At 41.6% G+C, this 19,814-nt stretch overlaps 2 protein-coding genes across 2 annotated transcripts in view; one reads left to right on the top strand and one right to left on the bottom strand.

The window, feature by feature from the left end:
* Positions 1-202: 202 nt before the first annotated feature.
* Positions 203-19,814, bottom strand: part of LOC126162925 (nuclear protein localization protein 4 homolog) — a 301,306-nt gene continuing 281,694 nt past the window's right edge. Inside the window, exons 9-11 of the mRNA XM_049919743.1 lie at positions 15,155-15,306; positions 12,371-12,509; positions 203-1,894 (exon numbers count right to left, since the gene is read on the bottom strand). Of these exons, the coding sequence (XP_049775700.1) occupies positions 1,583-1,894; positions 12,371-12,509; positions 15,155-15,306 (603 nt within the window). The 3' untranslated portion in view covers positions 203-1,582. The remainder of the gene's footprint in view (positions 1,895-12,370; positions 12,510-15,154; positions 15,307-19,814) is intronic.
* Positions 15,427-18,499, top strand: LOC126162927 (uncharacterized). The gene is made up of 4 exons (XM_049919744.1): positions 15,427-15,708; positions 16,341-16,673; positions 16,789-16,947; positions 17,030-18,499. The coding sequence occupies exons 2-4, from the start codon at positions 16,341-16,343 to the stop codon at positions 18,416-18,418; spliced, it is 1,881 nt and encodes a 626-aa protein (XP_049775701.1). The 5' UTR covers positions 15,427-15,708; the 3' UTR covers positions 18,419-18,499.

Raw genomic sequence — 19,814 nt, 5'->3', positions numbered from 1 at the left:
TGTCAAGGAATATACTTGTCTTATTATTCAAAGAATTCCCATAGACATTTCTGAACACAAAGGAGGCACTATCTGGGAAAACAGTTGAATTAGATGATTTTCATTTTTCTGTAGCACCTTTACTTACCTCTACGTTGTTGAAACACATGAATTTAGAAGATGTATTCCCTCAGATTTGAGAATAATTTGCGAAACACATGAGTTGTGGCTCAAGAGGATGTTTATTTCAATACATTTTCCATTTCTATGAAATTATTTGGAGACAAAGTCTGATATAACTACAGAAAACTACAATTAAAGGAAGTAATAGCTAAATATGACGAATGTAGTTGTTTATCGTGAGTTGGCAGTAAAAGTATTTATGACAAGATATTTCACTGGCCTGCTCAATGCCAGAAGTATCTTTATACCTTATACAGAACTAAATATTTGTCACACACAGCTAGGGAACTTCCCCAGCAGCCATCACTTGAGGTGTTATTTGGGAGTGGAACATTCTACTAACGATTTTGCATTTATCCTTTTCCGCACATTACCTGTGTAAAACTACAAACTCTGGGGGCATAAACAACAGTAAGTTAACATATTTGATTCACTGATGTTCTAATGAACATTCAGGAGTAACTCACTTAGGCAGAAAGTATCCATTGTACAAAAGAAAGTAATTAGAACTGTGTGCTGAGTTTACATACATGTCTTCCAGGAATCTATTTAAACAATTAGGAAGTAACCACAGCCTTGTATATGCACATTTTGCATGCACAGATACACACTCCTCCCTTAATGTAAAATTATGTGTGCCATTTGAAAGGAAATGAAATAACTGTAGCAGTATTTTTTAAAATTTTATTAAATATCTGAAAAATTCACTGTCACTACGTTACACTACCCCTATTAATAAACTGAAATTGTAAGTTCTGGACATCAAATTCTTTTTAATAAATATGAAACTAATCTACAATGAAAATAGGAAAGTACATTTTTAGGAAATATAGACAAACCAAATTTGTAAAGTGAAAACATTCCAACAGAAGATATTAAACACTATCTGAGATCTCCATTTCACTTAGTCTGTGGATACTTACTGAAACAGAATGACTTGTAAATTATTTCTGACTGATGAACAGAATGGCACAACATCAAACAAATACATTAAAATACAGAAGTGTTTATTTAAATATTACAACTGTGTAAGAGGCACTGAATATGGTGAGCACGTGTTACTTATGATGTAGAAATTTAATACTGAATTTCAGTTCTAATTTCCCAAAACACTCGAAATTATTGCAAAAACTTCACAGACTTCATTTTTCCATTCTTATTAAATAAATTTGTATTTTCTAAATGAGGCACAGCCATTTTCATTATCCAGTTAAATATGATGTACATTTAATTTCAAATACAAACTGACACTTTGTCTATTTATTTCTACATATGCAACCAATTACTGTCCTCAAATAATTATTCCATAAAATTAAATGTGATTTCTTGTCTTTTCCATGCCAGAAGAAATGTCTGCTCCTGTTTTATGTAAGATTCTTTCCGTCCACAATTCTTTTTTTTTCTTTATGTAAAAACAAATTTATCTTGGAAGTTGACACATTTCACAACTTGATAGTTCAGTTGGGTTTAAAAATGTGCAATGACTGCAGGTCCAGCCTGCATCCTCGTGCATTGGTGGTGATGATGGCATTGCTGCTGTTGCTGCTGCAGAGGCAGCAGGAGCTGTTAATGGAGATGTAAATGTGCTACTTTGAGGTCGTGATGAAGGCGGTGATAAGGAACTTGCAGCAATAAGTTGTTCTACTGTTGCCCAGTGTTCTGACCTAGCCCAGTCCCGTGCCATTTCACTATTCTGTGTCCGCACTGCTTCAAGCAATGGTCCCATATACTCCTACAACAACAACAACAACAACAAAATTAATCAGAGGTTCACATCCAAAGCAAACCATTGTTTTTTTTTAACTGTTAGAATAAGTGTATTAAAACAGAAGCCTGTGCTGAAGACTTAGTAAAACAAGAAAACAAGCACCTCAAAATACGGAAAAATTTTAGTAAAACAAGAGAACAAGCACCTCAAAATACTGAAAAATTATAAAGAACTGGAAAATGTAAATGGCAAGCTTCACAGAGGATTTTTATCCAATTGTAAATCTACTAATACTAATTTTACTACAGTTTGGAGCTCCTGTTCTTGTTCTTCCGTGTTTGCAATTTTAAAACTGAGTTATTTTGGGAACCCACACATATATTCTTGATTTGCATTTTTTTGCTAGGCAGTTGTTCTGAAACAGCTGCAATCTATGTCACTTAGGCACCTGGTTAGCAAACCTGTTATCAAACCAGAAAAAGAGGATATGCAGTGCAATGTGGAATCCGAACCAAGTTTCATTTCTAGTGGATCTCCACACCATTGAGAGGCAAATGCTACGTTAAAAGGCAGAGTGCAAAAATTTGATCCAGCCAGGAACTGATCCTGCTTCCTTTCAGTTCCTTGCCAAACACTACCACTAGACCATCAAACCCGATGCAAGTTTTGTTGCGCTTTCTACTAATTCAAGGCAATACTGCACTCTTGAGTTATGGTCACTCATGGTAAAATTTGTATATTCATCAATACTGCACAAAGGAGTGAGGATATATATACAAATTTTAATTTGCATTCACTAGAATTTTACTACAATACTACTTTTGGTCTGAATGTGGTACTAGTTGGTTTGCGGTGAAAGGGATTAAACTGCAAGGTCACGTGTCCCTTCAGCCATTAAGTGGCCAACCAGGAGTGGTTGTCAAAGGAGGTGAATCCTTGAAAGCATACGTGTAACTAAAAAAAGATCCAGAGATAAAACGCCAGGAAAAAAAAAGACAGCACAGACAAGTCGTTAAAAGATCAGTCAAGACAAGGCATTAAAACCAAGAAATGAAACAGAATAAAGAGAATAGAAAGGTGGCAAAGGTAAAGGTCATGGTGGGCCACTGAGCAAGGGCCACCAAGGGCCCCTGGGGGTGGGGGGAGGGGAGAGGAGGGGCGGGGGCAGGAGCAGGGGAGGGGTGCCACACCAAGCCCCCACACGGTCAATGAGGCCCTACTTTACGGAGATTAATAGAAACCACTTTCATGGGCAAAACGAAACAACAGATCAGCCACTTTGGCATTGTGTGCCAGCATCAGAGGTTGCGTGTCAGGAAGATGAAGATACCGCCTAAAAGCAGCCAAATTAGGGCCACCATCAGGCAGGCCCCACATTTGCAGTGAGGAGGATCCTCATGTCAGAGAACAAGACCATGGGTCAGCCAAATGTGGCCAATGCAGATTTGATAAGAGGATTGTGGATTCCTTGTGAGAAGAGCACATGTGGTTGTGGTCTCCTTAATTGCCCTCTGTTTGAGGAGCTCAGGGCAGACCATTATGAGTCCCAGACTTAAAGAAATCTATGGCATATACAAGACCTAAGGTCCAATTCTGGACCCCCATTTCCAGAATCAGCATCCTGGTAGCCAGCTTTGCCAACCGGCCAGTTCATTAATTTCCTGAAATCCCAACACCACTGGGAGACCAAACAAATACGACTGGCTGTCCAGCTTCATGGAGGTCAGAGACAAGGTCCTGGATAGCGATAACCAGTGGGAGAGGAGAGTTGCACTGTCTACAGCCAGATGGCTACTAAGGGAAGTCAATACAGATTAGGATACTCTTGCTGGTACAAGAACAAACAGAGCTAAGGGCTCGTCTAATGGCCATCAATTCAGCAATGAAGACACTGCAGCAGCCTGGCAGAGTGTGGAGTTCCCTTCACAATGCATGTGTGTATGCAAAGCCTGTTCATCCATTGACTGTTGAGCCACTGGTGAATAACACTTCTGAACCCGGATATGTCTCAAGGTCAGCCAAGACCAGGCAGTGAAAAGATTGAGACAAATCTGTGGTGGGGGCACAAGCCATGGGGACAGATGCCATTTCTCCCTGACCAGAGGCGACAAGGAAGGAAGCTGCAGTTCCGAGCAGAGACACTGGAGGTGTACAGCAATTGTAAACCCACTTCTGGGTCGCTTTTGTAGGAGATGAAGCTCCCTTCCAGGGAAAATGACATAGTAGTTGGGATGTTCAGGGAAGCTATGAACACACACAGCTTAATGCAGCAGCTATTGTTGGCACCTGATAGGTAATGGAGGTACTCCAGCCTCAACTAGCAGGCTGTTCGCAGGGCTATTTCAGAAGGCTCCTGCCGCAAGTCAGACCCCACAATGATAAATGGGGTCAGTATTCGCAATGCTGAAGGTGATGCTGAACCATGTGCAAGACTCTCATAATCAAGGCGGGACAGAATCAGTGCTTTATAGACCCACAAAAGGATATAGCAATCTGCACCCCAGCTAGTTTTGCTGACGAAGCCAAGTGTATTGAGGTGTCATCAGCATTTTCACTTCAGTTGGCGGAGGTGGGGAAGGAACATCAACTGGGAACTGAGGACCAGTCCCAAAAAGCACTACATCTCAAATATAAGAAGTAATTGATTGTCTAGGTAAAGCCCTGAGTATGGGTGGGCTGTACAATGGTGACAGACATGCAAGTCACAAGTCTTGGCAGCTGAAAACCAAGAGCCACAGGGGAGAACCCATGATTGTGCCTTTCTTAAGGCACCTTGTAGGTGATGCTCACTAACACCCATACTAGAGGAGCAATAATAAAACCAAAACTCATTGGCATATAAGGAGGGTGATGCCAAAGCCCCACCACCACCACCACCACCACCACCACCACCACTAGACCACTGATGGCCACCAGAATAAGGGAGTTGCTCAGGACAGAGCCCTGTGGGACCCCGTTCTCTTTGATCTGGAAGTACTGAGGTAGCACCCACTTGAACCCAGAACATACAGTACGACAGGAAGTTTTGCACAAATTTTGGGAATGGACCCTGGAGACCCCACTCATGTGATGCAATAAGGATGTGGTGACGCCATGTCATGATAAGGGGGTCATGCAAAGGCCCTCTGGATGGTGAATTCCAGGTGAACCAAATTATCAGCAGTGGAGCGACCTTTGCAAAAACCAAACTGAGATGCGGCCGAAAGGCCCAGAGACTCAAGGAGCCAACACAGCTGCTTACTCACCATTATTCGGACAACTTATAGAGAAAGTCGGTAGGGCTCATTTGGTGATAACTGCCCATCTCTAGACGGTTCTTATCTGGTTTCAGTACTGGAACTATCATGCTTTCTTACCACTGACATGCGAACTCATCCTCGTTCCAGATCTGATTAAAGAGGGCAAGGATGTGTCACTGACTATTCACCGAGCGATGTTTCAGCATTTGGTTGTGGATGTGGTTTGACCCTGGGGGTGTATCAGGGCGATGGGCTAGGGCACTGGAGGGTTCTATTCACTGAATCGAGCATTGCATGGATGCAGGTGGTGGGTGCTAAAAGATAGGTGCATTCAGTCCACCTGCTGTTTTATGAGCTCAAAGGCAGGGTGGTAGTTCAAAGACATAGATGCGCGAACATAATGCTCAGTAAAATGTTCAGTGACAGCATCTTGATCAGTATAAACAGCACCATCTAAGGAAATACTTGATACACCTGCAGGGGATGGAAGCCATAGGGGTGTCGGATCTTTGCCCACACCTGTGATGAAACACTAATTCTATTACTTAAATTACTCAAAAATTAAAAATAGTTCTTATTGCCAATATAGTGTACCAAACAATTATATACCTTCAAATATTCCCCCTTCAGTGCTTTATAGATCACTTCATACATTTCTGGAATTACTTTGGTTTATGTGCACCGTGGATTGGAGTGCTTTATTGTAAACTAGAGTAGCTCACTCCTGTATCGATAAATTGCAGTGTCACAGTGAGCCTGTCTTCTGTATATATAGTAATTCTCCATTGAGAATTCTGTTTTGTAATGTGAGAAGTCACTTTACTGAAGCAAATACTGAAATGCACTCTCATCCATTTCTAAGTAGTTTATATAAGAGTTGATGTCTTCCAGTTGCAGCTCTCATAACAAATTTTGCTGAACACTTTTATTATCTTGACATAACACCCATGGCTTCACCCATGTATGTTTCCGTTTTTCCCCACTGCTTTCTACCAAATGCACACACAACGCAATTGTGGCACTGCACTGCGTAACAACAAGTTGTTGTCCATCATCTTTAAATCTGACGACAGTGTAATAACCCTTTTTAGTGCCATGACAAAGTTCTTTGTCAAAGGAATATGATAGTGTAAGAATGGCCATAGATGGTAGATGACCAGGCCTCAAAAGGAGAGATCAATGGCCAAATGAGTTCAATGTGCCACAATAAAGTAAGTGGGGGCACCAGAGTTCAAGAGGCAAAGATTGAGCTATGCCAGCAAAGTTTCGATGTCTTTACCAAGGCCAGTGATCATTGTCTCTCACCACAAAGGGTTAGGGGCGTTGAAGTCCCCCAAGACTAGGAAAGGTCGGGGGAGCTGAGAGAGTAATGCAGACAATACATTCTGGGACATGACATCACTGGGAGGGAGATACACATTACATATGGTAAAATCTTGAAGTGCCCTTACCCAAACAGCAAGGCCTCCAAAGGTGTACCAAGGGGTACAGGGCCACTATAATATAGAGTCCAGCACAAACATACATACATAAAAACTCCACCTGATAGCCTCTCACAGTTGGTGTGATTCTTAAAATAACCTCAGTAAACACAAAAGGCAGTGGTCAGAATTGGTGGAAACAACCACGTTTCCTGGATGGCAATACAGAATGCAGAGTAAGTGCTTAAAAGCTGCCGTAGCTCAGCCAGGTGGTTGAAAAATGCATTCAAATTCTGCTGGAGGATCAGACTGACTGAATATTGTGGGTGCATGAAGCGACCAGGGGAGGTTATGACCCAGGGTCAAGTGCTTCTACTGCACACTGCCTGGGGAGATCTGGTGCCACCAGATTTTCCACCTCGGGCACAGAAAGAGTACATGCAGTGTCTGATGGTGTGGGGGTGACTGGAGTTTCCTTCATCTTAGGGGACTTCTTTCTGTCCTTCTCCTTAGGCGACGAGGACTGGGGAAGGTTTCTCTGAATTGGTTTCGGGTACAGAGGAAGAACAAGAAGTCCGATAGCCAGCAGCCTGTGGTTCCTTCAGCGACTGGCAGGCATCTGGCTGTGAACCAGCAGGAACTGTGGAAGGAAGAGTACCGAGAGACCTCTTCCTAGCTAGGGAAATCGGAGGAGGGCAAGGCGCCTCTGGCTGGGGGATAGGGACTGGAGTAACCAGCAGGTGGAGAGCCAATGCTCTTGAAGTGGGTGCAGTGGAAGTAGCAGAAGGGCCCCAACTGCCTGGGTGGTAGCTATTAGCAGACTGCTCTGAGAGCCTACTGTAAGAGGTGCAACAGAGGAAAGCACCGCTGACAGAGAAGGCAATGACATTGTGGCTGTAGCGTGAGTGTGTCATTTCTACAGTATTAAGATGCTCATACTTTTTTTCTGGCCTCTTGATATGTGAGCTTGTCTAAGGCCTAATACTCATGGATTTTCTTCTCACACTTAAAAATGGAGCAATCTGGTGAGCTGGGAGAGTGGAGCTCACCACAGTTTACACAGGTGGGGGGAGGGGCACAAGGAACATCTGCGTGCTGTGGATGTCCACAATCCCTGCAACAGGAAAACGTATGACTGAGCTTCATACACCTGAAGCATCTCATAGGAGGAGGAATACACGGTTCCACATCACACCGATAGGCCACCTTGACCTCCTAAGGTCTCGAAAGTCAAGATGAAGGCCGCCAGAAGCAATCTTAATTTCCCTTGGTCCTCCCACAGTGTGGCCAGGGAAGGGATCGTACTTTGTTGCACCATATGATGCACTGCCATTTGAAGAGACTGCCGAGGCCACGTGGTCACCAGCTGGAGAAAGTTTAAGTCACTTCATGTGGGAATTATCTGCCATACTGTCACCCATTCTGAACAGGGACTCTCTCTGTGGGAGCCACCCAGCTACAGCTACAGCTACCTGGTCAGTAATCCATTGCCGGGAGTCTCTATGCCCCAGTCATCACAGGCAAATACTGCACGACATACATGGGGACTGTGCAGTGTAGACACCAAGAGTGCGATCCCTGCATGGTCGGGGGCTACCACTGCGCAAGTACTCACCCCCCCCCCCCCCCCCCCCCACACACACACACACACAAAAACAGGATGGCTATGGTGCTGGATTTTGGGCGTACTATGACAACAGGAAGGAAGGATGCCAGGGCACAGCGGCAGAGTATACATCATAGTGGATGACTTTCCCTGCGTGTAATGCACACTTCTGTAAAATTTGGAAAAGATGGCAGGTCACACCCAATAACGGACGACCATATAATCATTAATGGAAGGTGAAGATAGCACCGGGAGTGAAACGAAATCTCAAGACCAAAATTGTGAACCAAGTCCAGGCAGAGTCTGCACGAAAAGGACCATCCTATGTAATGTCAGTGGAGGTAAGAGAGAGACCAAGTGTAGATTTGCAGCACAGAAAAAGGAAGTAGTGCTGCAAAGGCTGGCACCCCATGCACCCTAGCCAAGCATGTACTTGCCAAGGAGGAGTGAGCCCTTTTGGTGGTGGTGGTGGTGGTGGGATGTATAATGCTGGGGGCATGCTGCATGTGCTAACACAATTTGAACCTTCACTCAAAAGTATGACTGAAAAATGGGCACAATTCCTTTACAATAACGAGAGAGTGGTCATGCTTGCAGAAAGGTGCTAGTTGATCTTTAACAGAAGGTAATTTTAAACTGGGATCATCTTTACAGTTACTCCTGCTTCAAATAAGCATATAAGTACCAAAAGAACTATTGACAGCTCTATGACACTATTTAATTAACAAGTTGTCACTGTAAAACATATTTCCATTATAATGTTGGTTGGAACAGCACCAACATGGTTAGAAAAAAGATCACCTTTTTTTCCCATATGGGCAACCACTTGTCGCAAACAGTACCATCCTTAAGCCATTGTATGATCAGAAAATTCCAGTAAATAGTCAGAAAAAAATGACAAAATATTTGTTCTCTATGGCAGCAAACACGTGGTACAGGGTGCAATCATAAAATGTATGGTTAGCCCCTTACTCCTAGCTGATATGCTTACTTCCCAAGTTAGTGTGTCAAATACTACAAGTAAAGGTGAAAGTCGAGCTCCAAATAGATGCAGATTGCAGCCAGCAATGATAAGAGAGCCCCTTGAGTACAGAGTATCAATTTTTACTTCTTGAGAAATAGTCACGAGGTAATAGATACGTAAAAAATGAAATTGGCGTAAAATATAAAATTAAGAAAATACTTAATAAAACAAAGAATAAAGCAGTCCTCATTGTAATAAAACATTAAAATCAAAATAGCAAACTTATGTAACCATGCTCACATTTATAATTTGTATATACTTTACATCATTATAAAACACTGAACTGACCACGAATCTTTAAATCAAGTAAGTGTCGTCATTATAATAATATTAGAAACCATAATTATTCTTATTGAGAAGATTCAAGCATTAACAGGAAATAGTGGGACAGTGTTGTTATGTATTACTCTGCAACCATCAGCTGACAATCATTGGCTGCATCTCCAGTTTCAAGTTTATCCAAGCAGCGTCTATGTGTACACTGGGGCTCTCGGTGACACTGCATTGCACCTTCTCCACACCATGTCATACGTCATCAATTAAAAGATTCATTGTCACATTGATGTTTTGTAGTGACATAAACTGTATACAAATGGTAAATGTACAAATGGCTAAATAGATAATATATTATTTTCACTTCAACATTTTATTACTTGGAGGCTGTTTTATTATGTAATTTATTAATTTCATATTTTATGCAAATGTTCTGAAACTGTACGTAAGGGACACTCTTATCACTGCTGGCCACAATCTGCATCTGTTTGAAACTCAACTTTGGCCTTTACTCTTTAATATTTGACACACCCACTTTGGAAGCAAGCATGACAACTTTACACCAGGGGTAAGGACCTACCTGCATATTTTAAGACTGCACTGTAAACCTTATGTTTACTACTATAGAGAACAAATATTTTGCATATTTTTCTTGCATTATTATTCTAACTATATACAGGAATTTTCTGATCATACGACGGCCTGAGGATAGTACTATGTACTGAAATTGGTTGCCAGTATAGGCAAGATAATAATAAAACTACAGACTAAAACATATATTTTCTCTGACTCTAAAACAGTGATGATGATGATGATGATGATGATTGGTTTGTGGGGCACTCAACTGTCCAGTCATCAGCGCCTGTACAAAGTCCCAATTTTTTCACAGTCCAATCTAGTCACTGTCAGGAATGATGATGATAACACAAACACCCAATCCTTGGGCAGAGAAAATCCTCAACCCGCCAGGGAATCGAACCCGGGACCCCATGATCCAGAGGCAGCAACGCTAGCCACTAGACCACAAGCTGCAGACTCTAAATCAGTTCCAAACGTGTAATTGAAGCACAATGCTGGAGAAATAATAGTTTTTGACAGGACAAACATCCCATTTATTTGTGAAGTGTGTGCTTGTTTTCTAGATAAAGCTCATTCTTTAAATTATCTTAGTAGGATGACTAGAGTCTGAATAGGAATCCTACAGCAGAAGAATAAAGTGGAATACAAATAAGATCCAAAACTATATTGTATGAAGTAATGCTCTTTTGTAATCCCAAATGCCTGGTGGAGGGGTGGGGGTGGGAGGAGGCACTTAGGATTAGATTAAAATGTACATGTTACCAGGGCGTATGACATATACCATTATACTGAAATGTATAAACATGTCTATCAGCTACAGCAGAGCCAACCCTCAGCATACAGTTTATAATCTAGCATGAGAGCCTATCAGAGTTCTTTGAACTTCAGCTAATTACACACAGAAAAGTACTGCTGTATATATACATCTAAAAAAGGGCTGGCAGGTCGATAGACACACAAACAAACACAAACATACACACAAAATTCAAGCTTTCGCAACAAACTGTTGCCTCATCAGGAAAGAGGGAAGGAGAGGGAAAGACCAAAGGATGTGGGTTTTAAGGGAGAGGGTAAGGAGTCATTCCAGTCCCGGGAGCGGAAAGACTTACCTTAGGGGGAAAAAAGGACGGGTATACACTCGCGCACACACACACATATCCATCCACACATATACAGACACAAGCAGAGGGGTATACGCGCGCGTGTGTGTGTGTGTGTGTGTGTGTGTGTGTGTGTGTGTGTGTGTGTGTGTGTGTGTGTGTGTTCGAACCCGGGACCCCATGATCCAGAGGCAGCAACGCTAGCCACTAGACCACAAGCTGCAGACTCTAAATCAGTTCCAAACTTCACACACACACACACACACACACACACACACACACACACAGGGTTATTACAAATGATTGAAGGGATTTCATACATTCACTGTAGCTCCATTCATTGACATATGGTCACGACACACTACAGATACGTAGAAAAACTCATAAAGTTTTGTTCGGTTGAAGCCGCACTTCAGGTTTCTGCCGTCAGAGCGCTCGAGAGCGCAGTGAGACAAAATGGCGACAGGAGCCGAGAAAGCATATTTCATGCTTGAAATGCACTCACATCAGTCAGTCATAACAGTGCAACGACACTTCAGGAAGAAGTTCAACAAAGATCCACCAACTGCTAACTCCATTCGGCGATGGTATGCGCAGTTTAAAGCTTCTGGATGCCCCTGTAAGGGGAAATCAATGGGTCGGTCTGCAGTGAGCGAAGAAACGGTTGAACGTGTGTGGGCAAGTTTCACGTGTAGCCCGCGGAAAATTGGCTCATGCCACAACTGGAGACCGACAGCGCCGACTTCATCTTTCAACATGACGGTGCTCCACCGCACTTCCATCATGATGTTCGGCAGGAGATTGGAAAACAGATGGATCGGTCGTGGTGGAGATCATGATCAGCAATTCATGTCATGGCCTCCACGCTCTCCCGACTTAACCCCTTGCGATTTCTTTCTGTGGGGTTATGTGAAAGATTCAGTGTTTAAACCTCCTCTACCAAGAAACATGCCAGAACTGCGAGCTCGCATCAACGGTCTTTCGAACTCATTGATGGGGACATGCTGCGCCGAGTGTGGGAGGAACTTGATTATCGGCTTGATGTCTACCGAATCACTAAAGGGGCACATATCGAACATTTGTGAATGCCTAAAAAAAACTTTTTGAGTTTTTGTATGTGTGTGCAAAGCATTTTGAAAATATCTCAAATAATAAAGTTATTAATTTCTTTTTTAATTTGAAAACTTGACTATCACACATGCTACATTACATTAAAAAATCACACCTGATTTTACTAAATATTGTAGGAAGATATTACCTTCATTGGCAGCATATCCATTGTTGAAATGTACAACAAGAAGTGAAAATCAGAGACTGCATTTAGAAACTGATCTGGTGAGAACTGTTGTAGGTAGTTGCTTAATGTGTTGAAATCCTGGATGTGACCATCAACCAGTCTATGGAAGGAAAACAATAATAAATTAAACTCGATTTCGGTAAATATACACTAATATATATATATATATATATATATATATATATATATATATATATATATATATATAGAGAGAGAGAGAGAGAGAGAGAGAGAGAGAGAGAGAGAGAGAGACGATAGCGTTCTTCACATCAGTTCACTGGTAAGACAACAACATAGATGATTACACGTTTGTTGCACACAGGAAAGCTGTTGTATCACAACAACAATTAAATGCATTTCATGGTGAATAATTACACAAAGTTATACAACGAGAGCTTGAAGTTAAGTTGGCTGATTTTGGTACTGAATGCTTACAACTTGTATCATCCTGGTTTTCTAATTATAAGTCTACTTTAGTTCGTGGATATGAAATTCTAAAATCATGACTTGCAAACCCAAGAGAAGTTACACTCGTTAGAGACCAAATTGGTCTTAGTAACTTTCATAACTTCTCCTTATTATAGTAAAAAGCTCTTACAACTGCAGCAGAATAAATGTAAATGGCTTATTTTAAATAAAAATAGTTCTTTTTTTATGACACGCTCATACCCCACTTCAATGCGGAGTCAGCCATGTTAGTACGCATTTGGCAGTGTTACTTGCAGATGATGGCCAGATGCCTTCCTGCCACCACCACCCAGGACAGAATTAGAGTACCCTAGCTGTCTGCATTTAGTGTAATTCATGGTAGAAAGTGAATGTTTGCAAATGCCTGTGAGCCGTGTAACTGAGGTGGAACATGGGGACTAGCCCGGTATTCACCAAGCAGGACGTGGAAAACTGCCTGAAAACCACCCAGGCTGGCCAGCATACCGGCCCTCGTCGTTAATCCGCCGGGTGGCTGCGATCTAGGGCCGGCGCTCCTACCCGTGTCCAGGAAGCAGCGCATCAGCGCTCTCTGCTACCCAGGCGGGTGCCCCCACAACAGAATAGCAAACTGCCAAAAAGAAAGGCAGGAAGCTCAAATAATTAGGCTAACTTAATGTCTAAAACAGAGGTAATATGTGTGTGTGCTGTCACCTTCTGGGCCCTGCCTTGAGCTTTTTGGTAATCATGGAATTTTCAAAAATCCTCAAAAAAGCATTATTGGTCTAAAAAAAAAAAGTATCCCACTGGTGATATACCTTGTGCTTCCTTGTTTATTCGATAATCTTTTAAAAAAGTAATCAATGTTGAAAGATAGATTATGATTTAATGCCCTGTCGACGATGAAGTCGTTTGGCGAGGGGGTGGGGTGGGGGGTGGGGGGCAAGGAGAAACAATTTGGATAGCAGAAGGAAATCAGTCCCATCTTTTTCAAAGGAACTATCCACACATTTTCCTTAAGCAGCATGCAAAACTCAAATCAGGATGCCTGGGTAGGTATTTGAATCAACGTCCTACAGAATTCACATCCCGTATAACCATTTTGCCACCTAGCTTGATAATAAATTTTAGAATTTATGTGCACTTTAAGCAGATCAATTTATTTTTAGCTTTAAAATATTACATGTTCCCTTACATAAAAAAAAACACATCTGACTGCTAAATGTGGAAACTTCCATGGAGATTTTTTTCATATTATCTTACCAGGTACAAGTATAATGACTGTGAAGCTTACAGAATACTGAGAGGAAAGTTAAAAACTATGACACTAATGACAGCCTGCATGTATGTATGTACATCATGGCTTTATGACTATTCTTACTCAAAATGATGTAAATGCTTACGCAAAAACTCCTATATTGAAGAGTATCTTCACAAAACTCTTATATTTAATCACTACAACTAATGTAATACACAAACACACACACACACATTTGTTACACTGTTATGCTTATTTCTGACACAGTACAGTCAATGTTTACAAACCGTACATTCATATCTAAACGTTATGCATGTCTCTCCTGCTTGCTAATGTGTGTAATCTTCAATATTCTCACGAGTCGATGCCTGGGGATAAAAGGAGGGGAGATGGATGGTGGTGTAAAGAGAAATTCAACGTATGGACGATTCGAATGAAGATAACAGTTCTCCAATCTTTCTTAAATTTTAAATATATATCTTATTTACAAGTCTCATACAACCTGCCGGCAGGTGTAATGAAGATCCGGTGTAGTACTTACAACAAAAGTTAATGGCATATTGGTCACACTTTCAAGAATCTGACTATTGAATATTGACACGCAAATCAGTGTTGCTGTCGCCTTCTACAAAATCTGTGCCTACACTTATCTCAATCCAGAAAATTGTCTTCTATTTATTCGCCGGGCAAGTACGTTTTAACCTTACATTGAAAAGAAACAATCGGTTTCACGAACTTAAATTTGCCAACTGATAGTTCATTTGAAGGAGGGGTCGTTGTGATTTCAAAGCGTGTCGAGTCCATCAACGTTATGGTATATACGCAATTAGTGTTAGAATGTAATAAGCTAACCACTCAATATTCGAATGAACGTATCGTGATTTGAAACTAGCTCCTCATATGTGTGTGTAAGCACGCGCACAATTTTTAAGTAATACTGCCAAGACTGAACCAAGAAAGTGTCATAGGATAATGAATGATTTTTTTTTACAATGTACTGAAATTTGCAGGTACGAAGATGTCTGAACGCAAAGCGAATAAATTCCAGTATTAGTACTCACCTGTTTTCAACGGGAAAAGCTTGTATGGTATCACTGGCGTAGAACGTATACAGAGGAATTAATGGAGTGGACGCTGGCACATCCACTAGAAGATATTCGACCGGAAGAGGACGAGCCAATCTTGATACCTCATTACCATAACCATCTTTCTCCTGTAAAACATAGACATTAAGTTAAATGACAACATTCAAACAACCGCCAATTTTAACTCGAATAGCAAGATGGCAACGGAAAGATAATACAGAAATTCGTCGATAGATGGCGCACGATTCGCTGAACGTTTCAAGCAGTAACATCGGCCGCCATGCCAAGTGGTTCAGTGCAAACATCATGATGTGGCATAATGTTGGAAGTTAGAGACGTATAGAAGCCGGTGACGGCTATTTTTCGTAATGTAAATTATAAATGCCTCTCTATCGTTCTTCGGAAGCATTGCGTAGTCGCTCAAAACGCATCGATTAGTGCGTTTGTTCGTTGTAGCTCGGTCGCTACTTCACGTATTTTCCATCTCACGGATCCTAGTTTTTTGCTGAAGCAGCAAAACGATAAACACGGTATGATACATCACCAAACATCAGCTTAAATAGAATCTTTAGTTGATTTCATTGTTAAAAATCTGTTGAGGTTTACACATCGTTAAGACATGATAATAATAGTTAAAGCACTTACTGACATGTTGTGTTTACACGAGTGACGCACAGAAACAATGTCTTGTCTTTTTATGTACCCTCTTACGACGTTCCATGATTTGAATTTTCCGTGGCTGGTAAATGAAATTAACGTTTACAGGTTTACATATCTTTCAGAATATATCGAAACAACTATATTTTGCTGGCTTCTTACTTGCAGACTTTTTCCATCTGATAACAACAGAGAACCAATAGTTGTTTTTGTCATTCAAATTTAGCATTTGATGCCTTTATGCCAAATAAAGAAATTTGTTAGTTGAACTGTTGAAAATATAAGTTACTTCGCGATATGAGAATCACGATAAAGTTTTTAAACCATTCAAAACTTACGTGACACTGTGCACAAAATTACTAAACTTTGCTTAATATACGTTACAATATTTAACAAATCAGCTATTTGATGGAAATATTATTTAGTTCAAATGAAAATATGGTTGTCATCGGTTTTCAATTACTTAAACTGATTGCCAATTCTGATATAAAACTTGTACTTGCAGATGATGGAACCAGGAGCTGTGCCAGAACTCGAGGAACTGACGCTATGCACGTTCTGCAAGCAGAAATTTAATGATTCTGACTTGTGCCCGAAGTTCCTAAGTTGCAAACACTACTTCTGCCTCAAATGTATCCAAACAGCACTGATGAAGGGGCGTGAGGTTTACTGTGTTCACTGCTGGAAACGAACTGAACTTGGCGAGCAGGGTGCGGATACTCTGCAGACATATGGTGCAGTCTTGACACTAACAAAGAATTTAACTGCCCTTAAGATTGGACCTGGTAGTGGCAGTAATGCTGTGGGTGGCAACAAGCCCCCAGACAAGGATCGCAAGGTAAGGAGACTTTATGAAGTAAGCTTACATAAATCAACATGTCTCTCATAATTATGCTGCACAAGTAAGTTGTCATCAGCCATAGGTTTCATGGGTTTTGTCTTTCAAAATATAGGTTCTTCCAAGTGAAAACTGTCACACTCATGGAATGCCTCTTGCTCTCTGGTGCCACACATGTTGTGCTGCTATGTGTCGCGCGTGTGCCACACAGCAGGAACATCCTGGCCATCAAATAAAATCACAGGCTGAAGCGAAGGATCAGCTTGTTACTGAGGTACAGTAATTCTTTGAAATCTCAATAAGTAGACTTTACTGGTGTTTGTATGTGTGTGACTGAAATGGTCTCTTGTATGTAGGTGCACAATGAACTTCATGCTATGAGCAAGATGCTGGGTGAAATACAGCGTTTGGCAATGCAACAGCGTGACTTCTTGCTCAAGGTTTTGGAAGCATGTGTAACGCTGAAGACACATGTGGAAACAGATCTACAGTCAGGTTGGAGCCATGTACCAGAGGTGGCTGAAGCACGTGAAGCTTTAGCAAAGGCAAGAGGAGGCCTAGCTGCTGTAGACGGTCCTGCTGCAGCCCACGCACTGTACGCCTCGCTTGCACTCGAGAAGCAACGACTGCAGGGCAAGTACCACGAAATGTACCTACAATGTCAGCTCGACGACCTCATTGGGAATTCAGGTGTTGTGTTCGATTTTGGGTTGCTGAAGCAGGCCTTGGCAGGCATTCACTCTGGCGAACCGCCTGCTGTTGTAGCTGGAGGACAGTCAGGACGACTCCCACCACAAGCACACCATGCCACAACTGCTCAGAATAACCCTATCCTATTCCTTGCTAATTATTGTATGTCGCAGCTGTACTCTCGCCATGTGTTAACAAAACAGCAGCAGCAGCAACAACAACAGCAGCAGCAACAGCAGCAGCAGCAACAACAACAGCAGCAGCAGCAACAGCACCATTTACAGCAGAATGGAACTGTTGAGTACCACCCACATCACCCGCCAAATGCTACTGCCATGCCCCCACCGCATCACCTAGTTGCAGCTCCTCCGCAACACGTTATGGTAGCTGCACCTCCGCCCCAGCAGGCCGGGCCAGGGAAACCACCACCTGCTCTTCCCCCACATGCGCAACCTCCGCCACCACCTCCATATGCTCAGGATGGGGGAGTGGTAGCTGTCCAGGTCCAGTCACCGCCACAACCCGTTGTTCCGCTCAACGTTCGTAACCCGACTGGACCGTACCCTCTTTACTACTTTAACATTGATGTCAACGGGACTCCGCAAGGGCGGATTGTAATTGAGGTTCGTCCTGATGCTGCTCCAAAAATGGCGAAAAATTTTGGGGTACTTTGTACAGGGGAAATGGGTGTGAGTTACAAAGGTTGTGCTGTTTTCCAGTGCTGGGAAGGAGAGTCTGTAATTACTGGAGATTTTGAGCTCAACAATGGCAGAGGAGGGCGTTCTATTTTTGAGGACGGTTATTTTATGCCTGATGATACGAAATTCCCAGCTGTGCGGGGTGCTGTGGGAATGCGCCGTACGCAAAAGCGTCATGACAACCTCGGGATGGTTGGATCACAGTTCCGGATCATCTTGCAGGAGATGAGAGGCTTCACGGGAATCTTTGGGCATGTTATTGAAGGTCTTGAACTTGTTGAAAAAATTTCCACATTTGGCGATCAGACGGGAAAGCCGACTAAAACCATCGTGATTACCAAGTGTGGAAAGTTGTAAGAAGAAAAAAAATACTCGCAAATATTACGCTATTTTGAGTTGACCGGAGTCTAAAGCATATTGCCAATTATATGCAAAGAAGATCGAAAAACATATATGGGGTAGTCTGTCTTACGTGTGTAGTTTACATAAAGCTGACGCAGGGTGGGGGGTTTTATCCGTGATGAACGAATATAAATATATCCATATATATGTATACACACACACACACATATATATACGTCTCAAAATCCAATCGCTACACATTTTGCAGCAAGTTGTTAAAAAAAAAAAGAAAAAAATCTCAGCTATCTAAAGCTGAATTAGTTATTCTTTAGAGATACATCCACAGTAGGTGAATGTACAAAAAGTAGAAGTGGCAAGACTATTCTTATTTTGGGGAAGAGTATTTCTGTTGAATCTTTTCCTTTTTTGTGTATAGAAGCTTTGCTTATGTTTGCCATACACTAGAGTTTTTTTTTGTTGTTTGTTTTTGTTCTGTTTTTTCCTTTGAAAGGAAAGGGGGAAGGACTCTTCAGACTTCGTATGGTTGATCTCAAGTGTGGAATTATAAGGGCCTAAATAGGTAGAAAACTTAACGGCTAACTAAAGGGAGTGATAGGGGAGTGTGTGTGTGTGTGTGTGTGTGTGTGTGTGTGTGTGTGTGTGTGTGTGGGCGCGTGCGTTTGAAAGAAGGCTTTTCTTTTCTTTTTTTGATTTGATTTCTTTTTTGAGTCGTATTCTTCCCTCCGATTCTTCGAAGATTTTTGGAAGTTCGAAACTATCGAAGCGTAAATGTACTCGCATTCATTCCTTCTCAGTAATCGTGATTCTGCCGAATAACTGTTCGTCCACCCGCAATCACTTTACCGGTGTCTGTTGAATTTCGAATGTAGAATAGATGAATATATTACATCAGGTGCATCTTTTTAATCGTTGCCTGGTAATCGTCGTTTCGAAATCGTTATCGTAAGCATTAGTTTATTTTTTAGATGAACAGAGAAAATGTACGATGGATCCATTTCGTATTACGTGTGTATTATACCTCTATTTCAGAACAATTGTAACAACGTCGTTTCTTTTAGATGGAATGCATAACTGCAGATGTATAGAATGTCCTCTGGGGATGTAAAGATAAGCATTGCCCTGTAATTGGATGAACAACTTTATCCTCAAGTTTTTCTCCAACAATTTGTTTTAGTTATAGTGAGACATTTGTAAGCTGAGATCTACAAATTGAAAAGTTATTTTTTCTCCTTTTTTACAATTTGTGGTGTTGCAATACGATACCACCTGTCAGTTTTCTGTTAAATTAGAAAATATATTTGTATGTTTAAAAGTTACATTATATTTAAAGTCCATGTTGACTGTTGACAACCATTTATCAAGTGTAAATTGTGCACAATAATGCCAATGC

The sequence above is a fragment of the Schistocerca cancellata genome, chromosome 2 (genome assembly GCF_023864275.1).
Source record: "Schistocerca cancellata isolate TAMUIC-IGC-003103 chromosome 2, iqSchCanc2.1, whole genome shotgun sequence".
Taxonomy (NCBI): Eukaryota; Metazoa; Arthropoda; class Insecta; order Orthoptera; family Acrididae; genus Schistocerca; species Schistocerca cancellata.
The sequence above is the reverse complement of the archived record's forward strand: the minus strand, read 5'-3'. Positions and strand labels throughout refer to the sequence as shown.